Source organism: Pleurodeles waltl, chromosome 3_1, assembly GCF_031143425.1.
Source record: "Pleurodeles waltl isolate 20211129_DDA chromosome 3_1, aPleWal1.hap1.20221129, whole genome shotgun sequence".
NCBI classification, from domain to species: domain Eukaryota; kingdom Metazoa; phylum Chordata; class Amphibia; order Caudata; family Salamandridae; genus Pleurodeles; species Pleurodeles waltl.
The window spans coordinates 1303555308-1303578278 of NC_090440.1; the positions used below are offsets into that span (position 1 = coordinate 1303555308).

A 22971-nucleotide genomic window follows, 5' to 3' on the forward strand; every position below is an offset into this window, starting at 1 on the left:
GGCAAAAATATGCAAGAACGCCGGTGATAAAGTTTACACGAAAAAGTAGTAATACATTGAATCTTCTGATACTATTCTTTCTCATGCCCAGAACAACATAGGTCAATGTCATCATTTCTCAATTTCTCTGCAAATAATTGGACAGAGACAGCAAGTGAAAATATGAGAGAAGAAACAATCCGGTCGCCACCGGAGGCATCAATATGCGCGGCCACAGGTCTTGGTGTCATGAAGGTATGTGACCGTAAAGCTATATAAGATAAACGTGAGTGAAGGCATCGCATAAGATTTAGTATATACAGCGTTTATCAATGTAATCGCAGGGCCCCCACCCATAATCATATCAGGAGCGTTTCAAACTACGGAGTGTACCGGGTTTGGCAAGGAAAAACACAAGGCAGGGAGGCACTTACATAATCGATGTGGTCCCGAAGCCAGAGGCCTACTCAGCGTGCGCTGTCCCAGAAATGGTAAACGGGACACCAGCGCATCAATTAAGAGGTCTCTGGCGATACGCGGACCAATAGGAAGAGGGGAAAAACCTCTGAGACAGGGGCAGGACGAGAATAGTGACGTCCGAGTAGCTGAGTAAAGGAAGGACTAAAAAATACTCTTTTTGATGTGTCAGACATGTTGCCACATCAATGCCCAGGGGTGTTAGCTCGGTTCGTATTGTGCCTCTGTCGGGCACGTCTTCCCATTGACGGAGGATTCCTTTGGGCCCGCGTCAGCTGTCCTGAGAAGAAGAGTCCAGCCTCTACGACGGCGGCTAGCCCCAGCGGGTACAGCGTGAGCCACCAGGGAAAACCAAAGGCGATCTTCCTCTGCTGCACTCGGATGTAGTTTCTTCAGTCAGTGCCGTGAGGCGGGGGTGGGGGCAGACCGAAGGAGGTCTTCCCCACACCAGCTCCTAAAGTTTTTAAGCAAACCACCATACATCCACTAGTAGGATTTGCCAGATCACCTCCCATCCGGATTACCCAATTTCCTATGTTAGGAGCACAGGAGCTCCTGAGCTAGAGATAGTGGACTCTGCTACCTACTGTATAATCACTAAAAGAAGCTCTGTAAGAGGTGCTGTGACCTTTGGGCAGAGGGTGTTCTGTGATGATCATCATATATTCTGAATGTCCGTTTGTGTTTTGCCTTCATTAGAGAGGCTGCCATGCTTTTCATGACCTGATCAAGGCTACCTTTCCTGCTTGCCCCATTGGGGGAGAATATGCGTGCTTTCAGGGCCTATTTGGTATGCATTGGGAGGGTTTGCCTGTGATCTGCCATTTGGGGGACGTTTTTCTTCTAGGTGCCGTCAGGATTATGTCATGGTCATCATACTACTGTGTTTATGCTGACATGTACCTGATGGGAATGGTTCCTCTTATGTGCATCCATGATGTGCCTTTGCCTTGCTGAGAATGTGTTTATTGAGCCATGTGCATTGTTGGTAACAATGTTGACCTGTGTTGGGGGAGTAATATTCTATGACAGTGGTTCCCAACCTGTGGTCCGTGGACCCCCAGGGGTCTGTGACACATTCCCAGGGGGTCCGCAGGCCTAGGCTGGGAGGAAGACACTTCTCCAGCTGAGGTCTCTGACAAACACGTGCGTGTGTGTTTTCATATTTATTCCTTCCTTTGTTGAGCAGTTCTAAACGCACTGCAAAGCACCTTGTACTACAAAAATAAAAATGTCAAGCTAACTATAGTGATTAATGTATCTGCTGGAGAGAGATGGGAGTTTCGTGCAGTGGCAGTTTTGACTCAAAGGTAGCGCAGATGGTTAATATGAATATGCCTGCTGCAAAGAACGTGTATCATGCAAAGAACAGTATTTTATGTGCATGGCACAGTGTGTTACTGCTTTTGTCACAGAGATTCTTTTGTTACTGTGCAGTTCATAATCGTAATCTAGCACAGTGAGCTGTGAACTGCCATTAAAGAGCTGCATGCAAACCGCAAGGCACAAATTAGAAAGTTTTTTTTTCCTATTCTTTTATTTTCCTTATGCTGCTAAAAAAGGTTTGCTTGTGTAGAAATACATTCTTATTGCTAGCGCAGTGCTTAATTTGTGCTTTTTGTTTCCGGTGCTGAGTACCGGCACTTATTTTTGAGGGCCGGGGCTTATTCTTCTCCCTCAAGCATTTGCTGCGAGCAAAAGACACATATGGGAAAGACGGAGGAGGGGAAAAACAAAAAAGTGTCACAAAGGGAGAAAGCAGAAAGCTGCTAGAGTGAGCTGATGCTATCTTGGCATCTTTGATTGATAAAGTGCTTATACTGACGTGCATTTTCGGTGATAATGACAACCTGACTTCTACTTGTTTTCGCAGACTACCAGTAACCCATGTAATGTTCTGCCAACTGCTTGTGTAGCAGGGTACTACTGATATATGTTGTGTTTAGTCGAGTGATGTCTTATGCATTACAGTTTATTTTTATATAACTTGCTGTTGTGTTTCCTTTGTGGTGTATTTATTGTGCCATGTGTGTTGTGCGTGTTGTGCAAACGTGTTACACATTGCCTCTGTGATAGGCCTGACTGCTCGTGCCAAGCTACCAAGGGGGTGAGCAGGGGTTATCTTGGGTGTGTAACACCTTCGCTGTGACTAAAGTGGGTGGGTTCTGCCTATCTTAGGTCATACCCTAGCCAGCCAGAAACCCCATTTCTAACAATTTGCTTTTGCATAATTATGTGAAAGTTTGACAAAATTATGCAACATGGAAGTCCATCACTTTGCACTACATTTTAGCACAAAATGCGTCCCCTAGTTAATTTTTGACACATGGGCTCATTTTACTCTGATAATACTGCAAAAACCCCAAAGCACCTTGAACATCAGCTGCTCATGTTCAGTTGTTCCTGTTCATTCGTGGTAAATATTTAGGCGAAAGCTTTTAGCGCCCCAATGGCACATTTATGGTAATTGTTTCTGAAACTGTCACATAATTACATAAATGGGAGTCATAGCGTAATTTCATGTAACAAGCATAACATAATATTACCAAAACTAATCAAATTACGCCTGTGCAATTTATACTTTGTCCTGGCCTAATGGCAATTAGGAGTAGAATAGTAGAGGGCACTGTACGTCAAGAGACTATTGGCAAAACACCTTGTGAGACACTGATTGTTATGTGTTGCTATGAATTTGTCAGTTTGCTGCCTGGGGCTGCTCTTAAGCCTGCTCTTGCTGCCTATAGCTCACCCCCTCCTCAGCCCAGTCTACTCTTGCTAGGCTAAGACTAGTACTGATGTTACCCTCCTTGGGCTAAAAAGCTGTGTCGAGGAGCAGACCTTGAGTGGACAACATTGTCCACCATTGGCCACTATCATCCACCATTTCACTCTGGTCCTTTCCTGGCTGGCTTTTCAATGGTCAAACTCTGATCTTTGATGTAGACTCATATAAACTGATTTAGTTCAGGCAAAAGGAGAGTCCACTGATCTGCCTCCAGTACAACTATATCTAAATTGTATTTAAACATTTAAACTTGTCTTATGGTGAATATCAGGTAGGACTGAATGCATGGCTCTCTACCTACCTTCTCTACCAGTGCTAGTAGTAGCAGAGTCAAGGCAACAGAGATGAGATACTATTTTTACTTTTTGTACTTCTTTAAATTTAATTTTGTACACATCTGTATTCCATTAAGTCCCTTCATAATTGTTTTGCCTGTGACATTGCATTGTTTTTTTTTTTTTAATAGGACCAGATTTAAAGAATCTATTTGAACAAAGTGCACATTTCAGTGACCAATGCCAAACACACAAGATAGTTCTGAAGTGGCACACTGTAAATGCGAATGTGCATACATACTGGTGAACGTGATGTGAATGTGGCATTGCATTGTGAAACACTTTCATGTGCTTAACTTATCGTATTGTCTTGCATGTGTTCCTTCTACAACTGGACTTTATAGTATGTTATTTCTTAGGGATGTGCAAAGTTGTTGTTGCCTGTGGGTGAGACTTTCTGTATAATAATGACACCAAGAATATTCCTTAACTTCACAAGCTCCAAACTAATTTCTCTAACTTTGCTCATTCAAACCCATGCCCCAGCACCACTACAAGTCCTTTTTAGTTGGGTAAATTGTGTTGCTTGAAATCTCAGACTCACACCCCTCAAACATTATTGATTAAACTACAACCCTGATTCTGTTTGGTATTATATTAGCCATTTATACACTGCACAAACTGAATTGTCTTTATTGCATTCTGTAATAGGCACCAGTGCCATGGACGTGATCATCAAGAAATGGAGTAGGTGCATCAGCACTGGGGTGATGCGCCTACTACATCTAAATGATGGGTGTTTTTTCTACCAACCAAGGGTCATGAAGGGTCCTTGCCTCATTTAGAGCCCATGGCACACTTACTATTCAACTGATTCACTGATTGTTATCCATTTTATTGACTTCACATGGGTGACAGGATGAGTTTGGCATGGCTTGAACCTTTGTTGCTCAACTTCGTGAGCTATCCTACATACAGTTATGAAGTCATGTTATTGGCTTATAAAGGGGATGCACCCATTTCATACGGGATGGAGATAGTGACTACCTCCAAACCCAGTTTGAAACTGACCTAATTTGACACTGTTGGGTTTGCCAGTGACTCCCAAGAGCTACTATAAAGTGCAAGAGATTGTTAGATGTGTGAAAATGTTTCCATTATACCATTTTCAAGTAGGATCTAAAATTACTCGAAATGGGCAGGATGGAATAAAGAAGTGAAGAAGGATGAAGTATGCATTTTGAGAAGGCTTAGTCCAAATGAGTTTCCATCATCAGTTTGATTAACTGTCTGTAATACATGTAGCTCCTTAGCCAATTTTTAGGAAAACTGGTCTGAAATGTCCACTGTATGCCACCATTTTATAAAGACGTCCCAGAGAAGGTAGGTCCCAGTAGTCTTTGAGAGGTACACCACAATAGTATTGGAATATTTCATTAGTGTAGCTTCAGTATATATGGCTATTGGTTAGAAATCAGTGCTATGAAATTCACTGTTTTGTACAAAAATGTGGAAGGAGAACTCCCTGAAACCACCGCCAAAAACGTGGGGCTGACGCAAACCTATCTATTCATGCCATCACTTTGCAGGTTTACCAGCCCTCGCTGTTTGATGGTCAGTCTACTGCTAACACCGAAGACACTGGGCAGCGCAGCTCTCAGTATATTGTTAGACCTGGGTTGAGACTACCTAAGAAACATTTATGGATCTGCACTTATTTTAATTTCTCTCTTTATCTTTTTGCTAACAAACTAGGCACTTGGAAGGCCTACAACTACGTTTCTCACTAATCTATGTAATTCCCACTTTTAGCAGCCTCAACCAATTTACCTTTTATATCATGGCCTTCTTTTTTGGACATTTTGGACCTTCATGTTTACAATTATTTTCATGTGGGGCCGACATGTCTGTTCCAACTAGCTCAAACTTTCTAAATATCCTGCAGTAAAGCAACTTCCACACCAGGCATGGGCAGACTAAGCAACGTTTTCCAGTTGAAACAATATAAGAGTTGAGGGAGGATTTTCAATAGTACATTAACCATTCTCTCATCATCCCACTAAATTAATTTATTTCCAATTTCAATGAAGTACCAGCTGGGTCCTGACAATGGTCATGGCTTGGTTCTAAATAAGGGGTATATTCTCTCACTCTTCATGCATTCAGAATTAAGGGAGGATGATGACTCTTCACCCATTGGTCAAACACCTTATCCAGCATTTTGTTCCTACGAGAACTAAAAATAAAATGATATAATATAGTCTCATTGTCTCTGTTTTTAAAAGTGCTACTTACAACTATCTAAGTTCTCTTATCATTCTTCTGTGATGGGTTCATGTGTATCAGCAGAGCCTTGGGTCCCACTTGGTGCTATTTGGTCTTAACAAAACATGAATGCTGTCATTATTACACATATTCAACTTCAGTCAGATTCCTATTTATCAAATACGTTTTTAATGGACATCTTTCATGTAATCATTTATTTCAGAATACTTATGAAGTACAAAAGTACGAAAAATTTGTTTTTTCAAAATAATTATACCAAATACAAAGGGGGTGATTCTGACCCCGGCGGTCTTAGACCGCCGGGGCCAGGGTCGGCGGGAGCACCGCCGACAGGCCGGCGGTGCCCCGCAGGGCATTCTGACCGCAGCGGTAAAGCCGCGGTCAGACCGGCAACACTGGCGGTCTCCCGCCAGTGTGCCGCCGCCCGTTTGAATCCTCCAAGGCGGCGCAGCTAGCTGCGCCGCCGAGGGGATTCCGACCCCCCCTACCGCCATCCAGTTCCCGGCGGTAGGGGGGGTTGGGGGCCCCTGGGGGCCCCTGCAGTGCCCATGCCACTGGCATGGGCACTGCAGGGGCCCCCGTAAGAGGGCCCCTACGAGTATTTCACTGTCTGCTTGGCAGACAGTGAAATACGCGACGGGTGCAACAGCACCCGTCGCACCTTCCCACTCCGCCGGCTCGATTACGAGGCGGCTTCATCGTGGGAAGGACGGTTTCCCCTGGGCTGGCGGGCGGCCTTTTGGAGGCCGCCCGCCAGCCCAGGGGAAACCTCAAAATACCCACTGCGGTCTTCCGACCGCGGTACGGTATTTTGGCGGCTCCCGCCGGGCGCGCGGTGACCGCGCCCGGAGGGAGTCAGAATGACCCCCAAAGTGTGATATTTCATCATAGTACAGTTGAATACAATAAAATCATTCATGCCTCCATCTAAACGAAAATTGATTCTTAATATAGGAAATTCCCTGTCTCAGCCTATTTCCTATGTCAGATGAGTGACAAAGAACATGACATTTAAAACAATGTCGCCTTAGGTTTTGATGGAGTTTTATTATTCTTCCAAAATCACTTTCTTCGGGGCTAAACTACATTTTCTTTGGCTCTAGGGAATGTTGTAAATCACCACATTTTAAGAGTCACTGTACTAATGAAATAATATAATACCCTTACTTTAGTATACATATGATTTATACAAACAATAACAGTCCATCTTCCACAAACAGACAAAATATTCTAATATAGGTCTAGAACAATAAAGACTAAGGGACTGATTTAGATATTGGCATACAAGTTACTTCGTCACAACAGTGATGAATAGCCCGCCTGCCAAATTTAGATTTCTGCGTGTGGGATAACATGGCCCTCAATATTGTTCAAAACAGATGTCAGTCAATGTATGCAAAGTTTCACCAAATCCTGCTCTGAAATCAGAAGGTAGAGCCATCAGGCTCTCAATGTCTCTTATTCATTTGAACTGAAACTTGTAGCATGAACAAAATGAGCATAATTAATTAATTTTTCTCAAGGTTTAGTTTCAAAATTGGAAAGCATAAAAGACATAATTCAGTGAGGATACAGGCAACAAAGATCTTACGAAAACCTTCAATATCTTGTTTTTTGTTGCAGACAGGTACATGAATTTTAACAGTATTTGATAACCGGCTTGCAGTATAACAACTTGGCCAAGGCGCATAAAATTGAGCACTTATTGAGGTATATCAAATCTAATATAAACCTTAACTTTAAATCTTGACAAACATTATTCCAATTGTTCTAAATGTTATTGTGCTCTAGGTATTGAATCCTGCTAAAGAAGGATAATAGCTCAGAACAAACGCTTACTGGAATAAGGTGCATTCCACAAGTTATCTATTTGTAAGATAAACATATGAAGAGCATTCTGAATATTCTGATACAGGGAGAGATTAGAGAGTGTTCTTCTGTCAGAGACGTAACTAGCACAATTATGTTATTGAGACAGTGGGTGGTGTGAAGAGAAGGTTGCACAACATGAGACAGCCATAGAAAAATGTATAGTCAATTTCCGTAGAGATGCAATTCCTATGCATCCACACCAGGCAAGAGCAGACATATCTAACCCTTTGCATTCTGCAAGATTTTGCCAGGAAACATTCACAGATGGATTATACTTCATATTACCTAATGACCATGAATCAGGTTTCTATCACGGTTATGTGACCTCCTGTAATAACTTGTATTTGATAATTTAATTGCTAGGAAATTAACCTTTCAACCCCTTGCAGTTTATATATAATTAAAAGGGCACCAATATTGCAAAAAAACATAATTGAAGTTGCTGTCATCATGCAGGTGGGGGACCAGAAAATTGTAATTTTAATTAAATCATGGAAACTAATATGACAACCCAAACGTGGTGTGTTATTAGCTTTATACAAGCATAGGCCTTTATCCTACTCCCTCAAAATGGCTGCCTTATGCATAGCATACGGCAGCCTTATTAAAGCTCGACTGACATAACTCAGACATTCTACCAGTGGGGCTAGAACGTCCTCAGCACAGTAAACAGGTGTGCACTACTGCCCTGAGTGACCCAATTGAAACTGATAGCCTGACAGTTTACCAGCCCAGCTAATACACAAATTTATCATGCATGCTTTGGCCTAGTCGAGCCCGCTATAATTCCTAGATCTAGAAATGGTTCTGTGACCTGGAGGGAGGCACCAATCATGCCCTCTTTTGTTGACATGGAGCTATTGTCCATGTCCTCGGTTGTTAGTGTGAAGCAGTAGTAGTAGCAGACTGAATTTTGTAAATTTATACTCCTGAACCGACTTTTATTCTCTCTCAGAGAAAAGAGTGGCCAACCGACCTCCCCCGGGTAAATACTCAGCTTCAATGTGACATTGAGACCCTACCAGTAATATACTCTAAATCTGTTGAGTTTGTGTATGTGTGGAACATACATGACGTAAAGACATTCTGAGCCACGTAAATATGTTTTCTGAGACCAGTGGGATCTATTTTAGATGGTCACTGGTTTAATTTGGGACAAGACAGAGGATGAAAACAGTTTATACAGGCAGTGGAAGTTTATTGATTGCAATTATATTGAAGTGGGGAGGGATGGTGTTAGGGCTTCATGTAGAAATCCTATGAGGTCAGATTAAATTTTTCTGAGCTCTTTGGTTTGGGATATGGAAGGAGAGTGTAGGTCAGCAGATTCTTTTGTTAAACTTGAAGAAGTTAATATACAAGGTCTGTCCTTCTGTCTGTACTGACTGCTACTTCAGGAAGGCTGATAGCCAGGTGCAGAGTCTTCACGCTTTATTGTGCCTATGTGTTTGATACCCCTGCTGGGACCAGTATCATGCCTACCTGTTGTGAGAGTCATTGCCTGAACTACAGCCAGAAAATCACATTTTAAATTGAAACCCGTGAATATAGGACCCTAAACAGTGAATCTGCATCCCCTATTATGAAAATGAACATAAAATGGGACACAAACCACATAACTTTGTTACAGTTCCAAATTCTTCTTGACCAAGGAAGGTACTTCTCCACAGAGTACCTAAACAGCTGCTGTGAAGTTGGGGATGGTGTCTGCATGACAGCCATTCTGCCAGAGGTCAGGGAGCACCATCTGTAGTGTGCACAATTTGCTGGAGAAGCTGTGGGTTTGTCAATGTGCCTAGGATCCTGCCTGGCTGTCCAGAAAGGGAAGGAGAGTGCCTGGTTATGCAGGAAAAGAACACTGACCAGAAGGAGAACATCATCCATGTTTCTGGCCTGTGGTGCACCCAGAAGCCAACTCCCAAGTGGGAGCATTGATGATACTAATGTGATTCATGAGGGGGTCATCTGGTCTTCCAGAATGTGGTTTATGTAGTCAACTGCATAAAGACATTTAAAGAAAATGTACAAGGTGTCATCCTCCACGCCTGCCACGTGGCATATTCCCTGGGAGGCCGTTATTTCTGATGAAGCAGAAGACAAGCCACTGCCTAAATGCCACATCTGGTTAAGACGAGAACCCATTGATCTGGCCTGCTGAACTGATCCCATTAGAGGCTGTAGTGAGGACTGCTACTGCTGTCGAATGCAGCGGTCGAAGACACTCATGGTGCAAGCCCAACAAGCAAACGGTCTAGTGCCAGACAAGCTTAGTCTCCACTAAACTGGTAACATTAGACACAATCTTAAAAGGCTGAAAAACTTTATCAGAAAGGTATTAAGATAGGACTACCATAGGAAGTTGCCATTGCGGGTGAGAATGCTTTGGGCTTAAGATGTGTTTGAAATGACATGTAAATTGCAGATGTGGCGGTGGTTTAATCTAATCCTACCTAAGAATGAGTCATCGGGAAGTCACCATGTATACTGGGGGACACTGCTGAGGTCCCCTATATCTATTTGTATAGTATACTGTTGTCTTGTGACTTTCTTTTTCTACAGGATGAGGAAGGGACTGGACAGTAAATTATTGTTTCTGCTGTTTGTTTCCTTGAACTCTGAGGCTCTGCCCCACCACTACCTCCCTGAGAAGCATTTGGCTTCTCGCCCTCAATACCAATGAGAGTCAAAAAGTGTACAAAAAGTGTACTTGGACTAGTTTATGGAGCTGTACTAGCCCACACCCCAAGGTACCGGAGGCAATGGTCCCTAATAACCATTTATAGCCTAGTTCCCCTCGCTGCCCTCTGATCTACCCAAATGGGTCTGGCACATCCATACTTCTTACTGCATGAATTGCCACCTCAGAAACCAGCATGCTTGTTCAACATTCGAGTAGACCAAGTGGCAGACTCGAATCTTGACCTCCGCTTGTATTGTAGCTCATAATCTCAAGAAGTAGGGTCTGCCACGAGAGCGACAGGAAGCAAGCAGGTCAGTTGTTTAACTTTCCATCCAGGGAAGCTGAGTCTGGGCCTTTTGGTAGCAGGAGACTAATGTATCCTTATCACACCTGGTTGTATGTGTCAAGAAAAATATTTGAGCATCAGAATTACATTAAATATTCAAAGCTTGAAGAGCTTGGGTTAGGTTAGGATATAGAAACTGAAATGTGTGTACCAGAACATAAGCACGGGTACTGGAGCAAAGAACTCGGATGCCAAAGGAGAAACAAGTGCAGCCATGATGCAATGGGTTCCAGCAGAGGATCCATGGATGGCAAAAGAAGTATAACCCAAGTAAGAACACTACAATAACTCTCCCTCTGCAGCACCAGGCATGTTAAATTGCGTTTTAATATATATCAGGGCATCATGATTTGCAGGAGCTGGCTAGAATGAACTGTGATCAGGCCAGACACAGAATCAAAGTTTCCCACCACCCATATTCTTGTTAAGGACCATGAATCTTCTGAATACGTTTTCACAAAAAACCTTTGGGCCTTATTTAGGTCTTGGCGGAGGGAATACATCATCACAAATGTGATGGATATCAAGTCTGCCCTATTACGATCCCCATAGGAAATAATGGATTCATACAATGGCGGATGGGATATCCGTCACGTTTGTAACAGAGTATTTCTCTCCACCAAGACCTAAATTAAGCCCTTTGTCTTCAAAATAGTGGACAGGTCGATCAACGCCATTTAAAAAAATCTGTGGGCAGCAAGAACAACCTTAGCTCCACAAACGCTGTCATACTAGAAATCTTTAAGGGTTATTGCGTACTACAAGAAATTCCCTGAGGGACCCTAGAGAGGGAACCAAGGTAACAAAGTTGCCTGATGTGAGTGGCAGCATATTAACAAGTGCGAGAATACTCTTCTAACCATAGGTATGAAAGAGGGATCCATAAATAGTGCTCCAAGCCATGGTCATGACTGGTTACCAGCTAGCCAGACCCTTGGAGCCTAACCTGACAGAAAGCACCTCTGCTCCTTCTAGAAGGTGGGTTCTCACGCACTTCAGTCACGAAATGGGGTGGGCATGTGGTTCCTATTTACCCACACAGTTCTCTTAACTAAAATCCAGGTACATCAAGCAATGCATCTCACCCCACACCTCAAACCTCTTTGAGTCAACAAAGTCTTCCACTTTACAAGTGCTAATTCAGATATATGTGATATGGAAACGAGGCATATATGCAGAAACAGTCATCTGGCTAATAATAGTACAAATGAGCAATCAACTGTATTTTCAATACAGCAGGCACACCAAGCTGCATGACTACTCAATTTAGTGCATTTTTCTCAGTGAAAGGTTGGACGAATTTTCCGTGAAATCCCATAATGACAACACTCATTACTCCCTATTTGCTTGTGTTCTGCGCATGCGACCCTTGCATAAGCACATACAAAATGTATTAATTTTTGCACATTTAAGCAGCGGTATTACCATTGCATCCTTTGCTTAAGATCCTGGAAATTGGAGAAAGCAGTTGCATGAACAGCAGAGAAATGCACAGTCCGTGCCTAAAGCTTAGTAGAACAATAGTTAAGATGTTTTGGATCATAATTTAGGTGCGTCAGCAGAGTTTTCGTTACCAGCTATATGAGCGTGTCAGTTCTGTGGTGCATCAGCAGAACTGTGAGTGAGAATACTGAAAAAACAAGTGTGCTTCAGGTTAAAACTAATTAATGGGGATTCTTATTTTGAAGTTAACAGGTTTAGCTTTTTCTCCAAGAAAACCGGTTTTTAGACAACATTCTTAGCATGGGTTTGGACAACAGTGGATTACGTTTGACAGGCTGTGTTTTTTAGGAAGTGGTTTCATTTTTAGCTAAAGTAGTTCACAATAGATTTGTTTGAGGTAGTTTACTGGTAGACAGATCAGTGGCGATTTGTCAGTTGATTAGCCGTGGAGGTCTAAGTGTAGTGAAGAGTCTCCAGTGGAGGTAAGGGAGCAGTACCTGAATTGACAAACCATCAGCAAAAAGTAGCTACATTATAGTTGGTGACAGTATGGGCAAGTGTAGGCAGGAGAGCACATTTTGCTAGCAGTATTCCAAGACCTTGAGTGGGACCCTCTGATGTTGTGAGAGCAAAGCACCAGTCAAAAGTGGAAGTACCTTAGAGGACACAGCATGCACGATGTGTACAACCTTCTGGTCTGCAGCGGGTGACACCTTTGGTACGACAGAGTCACAGGGGAGTGGGCAAAACATATGGAAATATAGTTGAATAGTATCCCTACAACTCTGACCAATTTTGCTTCTTTTATTCTTAGTGTAGTTTTCAAAATGAATAGAAGTGGTGTCATCTGTTGGAAGAATCTTAAGTCAAGAAAGCAATACCATGGGTGTGATTACAATTAATCTTCCTCCGTGTCAGCTGCATGTACAGTGAGACGCATGGTCAAGGATGATAGAAGCTATCGTAAATGAATTAGGTATCTCAGAACATGTCCCCACATAACGATATAAACAGACCAACGTTAGTCTTGAATTTATGCACAAATATCTGGAAAACATAACACTCCTCTAAATCCTTGGACAGTCACATAACAGCTAGCAGGGTGAATGAATAAACTTGATAAAAGTGAGGAAATAAATAGGATTTATATGGGATTTAACATCTCTGTGCACCATACTTTCGAATGACTATACACAAGAAGAACAATATATTGCTCAAGTTTTAAAAATCTGTTGAGAAATTGATACACACGCTTGAAAACAATCTTCAGAAATGTGTAAATGTTTGACTCCTGGGAACACTACAGGAGATAATATCTTATACATGTAACAGATGATGGGTGGTTTTATAGAAGGCAGAGCAGTCTGAAACAATATTAGAGAAATGTTGGGGTTGGCAGAGTGCCTGGCTCAAAGATTGTTGTAATCATGTAAGGCTCATTGTGTTAGGTCCAGAATCCGTCCCAAACAGAGTGAATCGGGGCATGTTTGGCCAACTTGAGACTAGTTGCATTAATTGGGAAGATTCAACATCAGAGACCCATGAAAGAAATCCATATTAGGGTTCCAAATGTATTGAAAAAAAGCTGCACTTCCTCCAAGGGAGTTATCCAAAAGATGGTGAACGTGCGGGCCTGCTGCGAACACTCGCATAGCATTCTGGAGGCTGAATTGCCATCTAAAGGTGAAAGGCTGTGGCAGAATAGAACATTTTCTAGCATATACAACAAGAATTTTAGATTCTATTAAGTACACTGAGGCGAGGATTATGCTTTCTCTAGCTTTACTACTCCAAACAGCAGCCAATCAAAATATAGTAAACAAAAAACAGACATTTCACAAAAGGCTTTGAACCTCACCTCAATAATACACCAATCACATATAGTTTTCATGTACAAGAGAGCCACCATCTTGATTGCCTCTCTTTGTTTGAAAGATTAAAAGTCCAATTTAATCAGAAAGAAGTTCATAAACAACAGGAGCTGAACCATCCATCTGGATAAACGGAACTTCTCTTGACACCGGAGACCGGCAGCATCAGGAAACAAACCTTCCTCAAGACTTCATTCTTATTTTGAATTGGAGCCTAAAATGAGATAGTAAATACAGCCCAGTGTCCCTAATAATGAAAGCAACAAGGGTGGGCAAAACGTGACTGAATACAGTAATGAACCAAAATTACATCATCAAAGATGACACAACAGTTTACCTGTCCCACTGGGTGGTATAATCCTCGCCTCCGTGCCTTTAATAGAATCTAAAATTCTTGTCTCATATGCTAGAAAATGTTCCATTCTTTGTCAGGGCCAGAGGCTTCTGATTATGCTTGTTCAAAGTTGACTTATCACAACAGTAAAAGCATGCACAATAGGTTTATAGTAAAAAGCTTTAAATACAGTCATAATACCAATCTGTAACACGTAAAATATGTTCTAGTCTTGATTCTAACACAAAAGCATTAGAGGCCATAGCTCCACGAGCAGAATGAGCTCCATACATAGGAACATCAATACCAGCTTCTGCAATGACCCAACGACCAACGACCTAGGGTCACTGCTGAGACAGGCTTAAAAGGTTTCTGAAGTGCTAGAAGCAAAGGACACAATGGATCTTCTGACAAGATACTGTACATAAGTCTTTAAGCATTTGACTATGCATCATTTCTCATTATAAGGAAAAGCAGAATTATCAATAGATCTTGGCATAGTCTTTGTTCTCTTGGATATGATAAAAGAAACACCTTCAGGAGAAAAAAAACCTACCTGCTAAATCCAGAGCCTTCACATCTGATACCCTCCAACAGAAAACTGAGCAAAGGAGCATGGTTAATTTATCAGAAAGCTGTTTCATGGATAAATCTGCATTATTCGGCCAAGCATTAAAGATGGACAGAACACAATTTACATCCCATACTTGAGCGTATCTAGGTTTAGGAGGATTATCAACTCTAATGCCTTTGAGCAATTTGCACACCAAAGAATACATACCCACTGGATTGCCTTCAATATATTCATGACCTGATAAAGCTGCTAGAAGGTGTTTACAGACCTGTACCACAATCCAGAATACACACAATCGAAAAGAAAATTCAGAACATCCTTCAGGATATCTGAGCCCATGAGACCCACATTCCATTGATGGTACAAACCCATCCATCTGTTCCATGCTGAAGAGGATCGCTTGTGGGTGGATGGATCCCAAGTTTGTTGAATAAAAGTGACAGCTGCTGTTGAAATGCCTTCTATCTGCCCATGTCTCCCGATATCTTCCGGCCATGAGTACTAACTTACCTTGAAGAAGTAGAAAGTGCAGCGACCCTACTGGATCTACCAAAAGGTTCAGAAAAATGTGAAACAGAAGAGGAAGAGAGACCGACAATTTCAGAATATCTGGGAACCACTGCTGAGTCTTCCAAACAGGAGTTACTAGAACCACTGTTGCCAATTGTCTCCAGAGCTGAGCCACAACTCTGGGGATCATTGCAATCGGAGGGAAGGCATAATTAATTTGCCAGGACCAATCCTGCAGGAAAGCATCTGTAGGCAGCACTGCAGGGTCCACTTTCCTCTGTAAAACTTGCTTAACTAACAATTCAGTCTGGATGGAAAGAGATCCACTTGGCATGGCCCGAGTGATCGAAGGATCATCTGAAAAACGTGGAGTTTCCAGGTGCGTGAGCCCACCAAAAATCTGGAATTCCAATCTGCCACAATGTTGTCCTTGCCCAGAAGATATTCCGTCATGACGGTAATCTTCTGACAAAGACAGAAATGCCAAAACTTCTTAATGATGTTTGCCAGGAGACACGACCTGGTTCCTCCCAGACAGTTGATGTATTTGACCGCGGACACATTGTCCATCCAAAGGAGGACGCAACAGTTGCTTTTTTCAGGAAAGAGGGACTTTATTGCAAAGGACCCCAAAAGAAGTTCCAAGCAATTTATGTGCATAGCAAGTTTGTCTGAAGAACATCGACCTGTGGTAGAAAAGTCCCCACACATTTCTTCCCCACCCCAATGGCTGGCTTCAGATTCTATGACGATATCTGTGATGGTCTTGAAAATAGCTCTACCGTTCCATGCTTCTGTGTGTTGAAGCCACCACTCGAGTTCCTCGTGAGCCTTAGGGGATGATGGAACTACACAATTGTATGTTAAGCCTTTCTGAAGATAATAGATCTTTAATCTCTACAGTGCCTTGTAGTCCAGCGGGTACGGAAAGACCACCTAAACAGAAAAGGCTAGCAGACCCACAATCAGAGCTAAGGTTCCCAAAGACACCTTCTGTTTGCACAAGCCGTCTTCAATTCCCGCTTGATAGATTTTATTTTTGAAGTCGGGAGAAGCAACTGTGTCTTGAGTGAATTGACTTGAAACCCTAGGAATTCTATTTGTTGAGACAGAATCCTTATTGACTTTTTGGTATTGATCACAAAGCTTAGCTATTGCAGTAAATGTGTTGCCTGAGAAGCAGATTTTTCTCCTGAACCACCAAAATCATGTTGTCTGGATAGATGATCATCCAAACACTTGTTTCCCTGAGATGTTCGACCAATGGTTTGAGAAGCTTCGTAAACACCCAGGGGGCCGAAGAAAGTCAGAAGAGAGGACACAGATATTCAAACCATTTGTTTCGCCATTGGATCTGAAGAAATATCCAATGGGGGGGCGGAGAGGAGGGGAAATGGGGACTGTGACATAGGCATCTGTGAGACCTAGACACACAGTCCAGTTGTTTTCTTGAAATACTTTTAGAAGAAAGTGAAAACCTTCCATCTTGAAATGGTGGTACCCAGTGTTCCCTCTAATTATTTTCATGTTTGTGCTTTAGTGACTTCTTTCTGTGTGCACATTTTGTGTTTGTGTGCGCAACTGTGTGAAACTAGCAAAAATGATACAACTTTCTATTGAGACTAGAAGGGACACTTACCCAAACATTGCAATTTTACAGGCACACCACTCATCCTGCACTGGCAATACACTCTGAGAACATGGACTCAGGCATAATCCTCACCCAGCACTCACACAGCACATCACTTACCCTACACTTATAAAGACACACCACTTACCCTACACTCACGCTGACACATTGCTTACCTTATTTAGACGCTTTGCTAACCTTGCAGAGATGTACTTAGAAACATACTGAACCTCTGCATTCAGGCGCATTGTTCACTGTACACAAACAGCGACACACCACACTTTCTGCTCTCACGCAGACCAGACTCACCATACACTCACACATGCACGCCACTCATTCTAATAAGCAATCCCTTAACCCTGAACTCCCAATACAACACTCACCTGCCTCACATTACTCACACTGCATTCATACAGGCAAGCCAATCATTTTATACTCACAAAGATACACCTCAACCCTACACTCACAATACACACCATTCAACCTGCACTCAAAATACACTTTGCTTACAGACTGAATATTTTTCATTCTCACACAGGCAGACTTCTGACCCTAAACTCACACAGCTTACCCTGCAATTATACAGACAATCCCTTTACCTAGCAGTTCTATTGACTTGCACATCCTCCGAAATACTCTGTACACATCACTAACCCTGCACTCACTGTAAATTGACAATAGCACACCCCTCACCCTCCACCCAAGACGTTGCTTCCCTCACACTATACTCCAACAGGTATACTACTCACCCTGCCCTCAAACATGCACGCTGCTCATGTGCACTCACCAAGAAGCAACTCTCTTCCTACACTAAGATAGACATACCCGTCCCCTCTGTACGTAGAGGCACAGACCTAACCTTGCACCCAGGAAAAGTTTTTGTTAAGAACTAGACACAGAATAGAACCTGCAAAGCCCAACCTGTAGGAGTGGAAGTGCTGCCAAGAAGAAGGCAATATCACCCCTTGAAATGAAAGTACAGGGTGGCTTCAATATAATTGGCATAAGGAAGTACAGTGTCAGCGGGGCAAGTAGGTAGTTTGAAGGTAACCTACCAAACTATGGGAAGAAAGCATTACACAAAAGAAGAGACTGTGCTGGGATGGAGACTGCCTGGTGGGACACTGGTGGCAGAGGGAATTGTGGCTGAGAGCTGCGCAGAGAAGAAAGAGACTGTTTCCCATCTCTGGCAAGATGGGCGGAGCTGCTACCTGTTACATTTACATATCAGAGGCATTGCCTGAGCTCACGCACAAAGCATATCACACTAACATATTGTGTTTGCAGACAGACTGGAACCAGGAAATGAAGGCAGGCAATTCAAGACACTTCTGTAGGGGAAGGCTCTAGACGTTTCTTCCTCTTCAAAGTGGGCACCAGTTATAAAAAGAGGATCCTCAGACCCACTCTTCAGACCACTGTTGGACCTGTGGTACTACAAAAGGACTGCCCTGCTGCCAGAGGACTGTCCTGCTGCAGTGACAGTCAACATGAATCTCCAACAATGGCTGTCCGCAACGCCTAACATTATCTTCTCGCTACCTCGAAGACTGACCATGACGCCCGGCCTGCTCTTCGTGCTACAGCGATGACCATCAACAACACTCTCCCTGTTCCTTGTGGCCTCCTCCACCTTCAAAGAAACTGTTTGACTGAAATTTAGAACATAACTTTCAGCTAGAGTAACCTGGTCCATGCATCTAGCCTATGCTCCATCGTGGTTGGCCTCAACTTGAATCGTTCACACGTTCTTGCTTTCTTGTTTTAGGCTTTGTGCTTATCTTAAATTTTTGATATTGCAAATCTCCAGCTTTACTGATTGAATTTTTCTAAATTGGTATGGGATTTTTCTCGTGTTGTGTTTTCACTTCATTTCTGTTTGTGTGCTGCAAAAATAAAATACAAATTGCCTCTAAGTTAAGCGTGACTCAGTTTGTGCCAAGGTACCCAATGATTAAGCAGGGGTTAATTTAGTGATTTTTGTGGTGCACAAGATTTGTGGCTGTTGCTTGAGAAGAGTTCACACTCCCCTTAACAAACAGCCTAATATCTCACACATGTACTCAGTGTTCCCTGGGGCCCAGGCCCCCCAACCATGTGTAGTGCCTCACCCAATCATTGCAAACTATTTAACTTCAGAGTCAGTATTACAGTGCTGTGAATGGTGCAAGAGAAGCAAACATTAACACACGAGGGCTCACCTTTATCTTCCCTGATTTCACCATGGCTGTTCAGGAGAAATGCTGTGAGTATTTACCTCTTAAACAGAAACTGCATCAAGTAGGAATTCAGTTTGCTACGTTGTACCTGGAGCAGTACAAAATCACCCACTGCACAAAGTCACTTTATTTTCCACTCGGCAAGATACATCGCCCTTATTCAAGAAGCTTATACAGGAAACCAGTGGGAGATCGTACCACTACTTGGTGGTGCCAGATTTGGGACAGAGATGTATAGAACAGGCTGCAGTGTGGACTGCTTCAGCTTAGTTCTAGTGCAGGTGTAGTTGTGACCAGCTGGCTCAGTACCACAGGTTCCCCTGTTGAGCACTGATGTAAACATGGTTTGAAACAGAGTCTGCATGATTAGCAAACTGAGGGATCTCTATAGTGGTGCTACCCTGTTTAAGCACTTCTACCCTGATGGTCTATATGCCTTAGTCTGAATCTCAGCCATATGATAGTTCACACCATTAGTTTTGTTGATGTCTATGATGTCCCATGGAGGCCAACACCATATAGATGCTGTTCACCTTCTATCCGTAGTACCAATTACTGCGGCATGTTCAGCCTATATGCCCAGCAGGCACTGTCCTTTTAGGCGGTGTTGAAAGGTTAGCTCTTTGAATGCAAATCCCTTCCTCTCATGTAAGCCCACTATTGTTGTTAGGAAAATAACTGAACTTAAATATTCTGATGGTGTTGGGGTGAAATTCAATGGCATATTGAGTGGCTGGTGTGGGTGGATGAATCGGTGTTAGAGCTGTACTTGTGACATGCAGACCTATTGTGAATGTGGTCTGACTATAGGATTTTGGCAAACTACTCCTCCTATGCTCTTGTTATGACCTTGCTAATCATACGTGGACTCCTGTTCATACTGTTACATGAAGATAACTGCCTAGACTGGTATCATTTACTCTAAGAACGTATTGGTGGGAAATATTTAACGCTCATCAATACATATGGCCCTAACACAGACGATCTCGAATCTGGCAGATCTGGAATAAATATCTTACTCTATCTCCCTAGACAGTACTGTGGGGTGGGATCTTTAACGTAGTCCTTGATAGACTGTGAGTGTTCAAATGCTGAAATACATACATACCATGCTGACGCTAATTCATTCACTCAAATCATGTACACGCACAGACTTACTAATATATGGCAACATGGATTCCCCACCACCAAAGAGGGTACACACATATTAACTGCACATGGGTCCTGTGCAATACTTTACTACCGAAAAGGTTCACATGATACATATAGAACACCTACCATGCGCGTTCTCTGACCAATTCAAGCTCAATCGAAACACCTACATCCAAACATCATGGGTTCACTTGGCATCTCTACTAGAGTGAGATATTCAGGAGCTAGAAAGACAATACATGCATGATTAGAACCAAGACATCAGAGCTCGCAGAAGTCCATAAGGCTTTTTCACCCACCGACCTCCTCGAGTGTAAAATGAGGTGCTGGAACAGAGCACTTTTCCTTCCTAATTTAGAGAAACTGTCCTCATTACCCTCTTAAAACCTTCTAAATCACCAACACAAACTGACTACTCTTGCTTATCAACACTGATGCAAAAATCAGCGAGAAGCCAGGCACATCTTTCCCTCTTGTTCCTTCCTGACCAGGCAGGTTTCATTCTGGGAAGATCAACAACTCATAAACTTAGGACACTCTTTGCCTTGCTGCATTAACTAAACCCTGATGAAGAGCTAGTAGTGGTATTTTTAGACGACACAAAGGCTTTTGATTCCTTGGAGTGGCCCTTCCTATTTGCCATATTGTGTCATTTAGGATTAACAAGTTTTGTTAATTTAGTAGGATTACTATACACAAGCCACACATTTCCCTGAGAGAAGGGCACCTGCCAAGGGTGCCAACAGTCCTCTCTATTGAACACCTTGTTGTCAGAGACCGTAGCCTGCCAAATCAGACTGTTTCACGGACATAGAGGTATTTTCTTTTCTCCCTGTAATATCATTGTATCCCGTTACACAGATGTCATTACTCTCTGTGCAGGTTGGCCCACAGTCTCGACCTGGTTATCAGGGAATTCACTCTCTTCAAAGCATCGTCAAGTATAATAATTAATCAAATTAAGTCAACTATTTTCCCACTCACAAAGGCCATTTGGACCCGTGAGTTGGACTTCCCATTAACATGGTCTACAGGCTCTGTCAAACTTTTAGGTATATGGATTTGTAAAGATAAGGCCACAGTACTTAACAGAAAAACAATGGTGTTACCATTGTAAAAATAGAGTACCAAATACATACATGGAATAAATTCTCAATATCGCTAATTGGCAGGATCGTACTGATCAAAATGATCATACTCCCCAAAATACTCCACCTCTTCTACAGTTTGCCTCTACCTCTATCACGACAATTCCTCACACACTTCAATCACAAATGTCCACTCTGGGAAACAGTAACACCACTATACGAACAAGGGGCCATATTTACAAAAGCTTTTTCCCATAGACACAGAATGGGCAAAATCCTTTGGTACATCTGGCCCAAGGTTACTTGGCAGCTACAGACTTTGAAATGTATTATCAGTGCCCCCAGGGACACCTTGCTCACTACTGGCTGAGACCACACCCGTAAATGGCCCACATAGCAGTAGAGCACGGCTTAACACATCCTGTTCCTCTTGGGGCAATGATTGGACAACTACCGCAGGGTCAGGTATGGAGATCAATTCTGTGGTAAGCACTCAGCTGGCATGGGGGGGTTCAGCAAAAGCCTGGTGTGTTAATTATTGTACTCCCGCTCAATCTATAACCCACTTTCCACTGTCCCTTCTCACTAGTGAAGGAACTCTCTGCTTGAGACTGCACAGATGGGGAGTTCACTCGATGGTCAGTGCCTGGAGTGCCCCACCTATGGAGATGTGTACTTGATACGTTCACATACTTGCTGTGAGGACCGCTATGCCACAGTCGCTCAAGAGTCTGCATTTCCCAGTCCATATTATTATTGCCTCTACCCGAAGACAGAGACGGAAGCCCAGATGGTGGTACCAGGTGCTAGAGCAAAATGGGAAACTGACCTAGGAGATCAGATCTCGGATCACGACTGGTTATATTGCTGTAGTCAGCTGGGGGCCTTGTCCGCTAACGCCGTTTACACCTAGAGGTAATTGTGTATGTAAAGTAGAATATGCCCATTTACCACTATCAATTCATATGGTCCGGAGGTTAAGCGTTTCTTGACCACGTTCTGTAAGATCACATGGGATCAATGCATTGCATTATCGCATTTGGCACGAACAATTTTTGTAACAAATATATTGTGCGGCTAACACTTTTTCCTGCATTCCATTGGCGATTACCTTAGTGTCATTCGGCTTTGTAAGCATGTACGCTGTATGCTGTTTGTCTTTTTTTTTCCTGGTGAAATTAAAATTAAATAAAAAATATTAGAGGCGCGTTTTGCAAAGTATAAACTCACAAAAGCCTTCGTTGAGATTAGAGACAGAAAGGCAAACTGATGTTCAGTCATACCTTTTTAATACCTTTGCAAATTAAACTCTGGGGACTTGTGAACCAAGATCATTAACCCATTGTATAACATTTTCAGGCTAATTTTAACCCTTTATCTGCACAAGAGAAACCAAACAAGGGAGCCCACTTTAACCTTTCATGTTAGCACTTATTTTTTCTTTACATTA

General features: G+C 42.7%; 1 protein-coding gene across 1 annotated transcript in view; it reads left to right on the forward strand.

The window, feature by feature from the left end:
* Nucleotides 1-909: 909 nt before the first annotated feature.
* Nucleotides 910-22971, forward strand: part of ROPN1 (rhophilin associated tail protein 1) — an 89939-nt gene continuing 67877 nt past the window's right edge. The window contains exon 1 of the mRNA XM_069224651.1: nucleotides 910-1246. Within this exon, the coding sequence (XP_069080752.1) occupies nucleotides 1223-1246 (24 nt within the window). The 5' untranslated portion in view covers nucleotides 910-1222. The remainder of the gene's footprint in view (nucleotides 1247-22971) is intronic.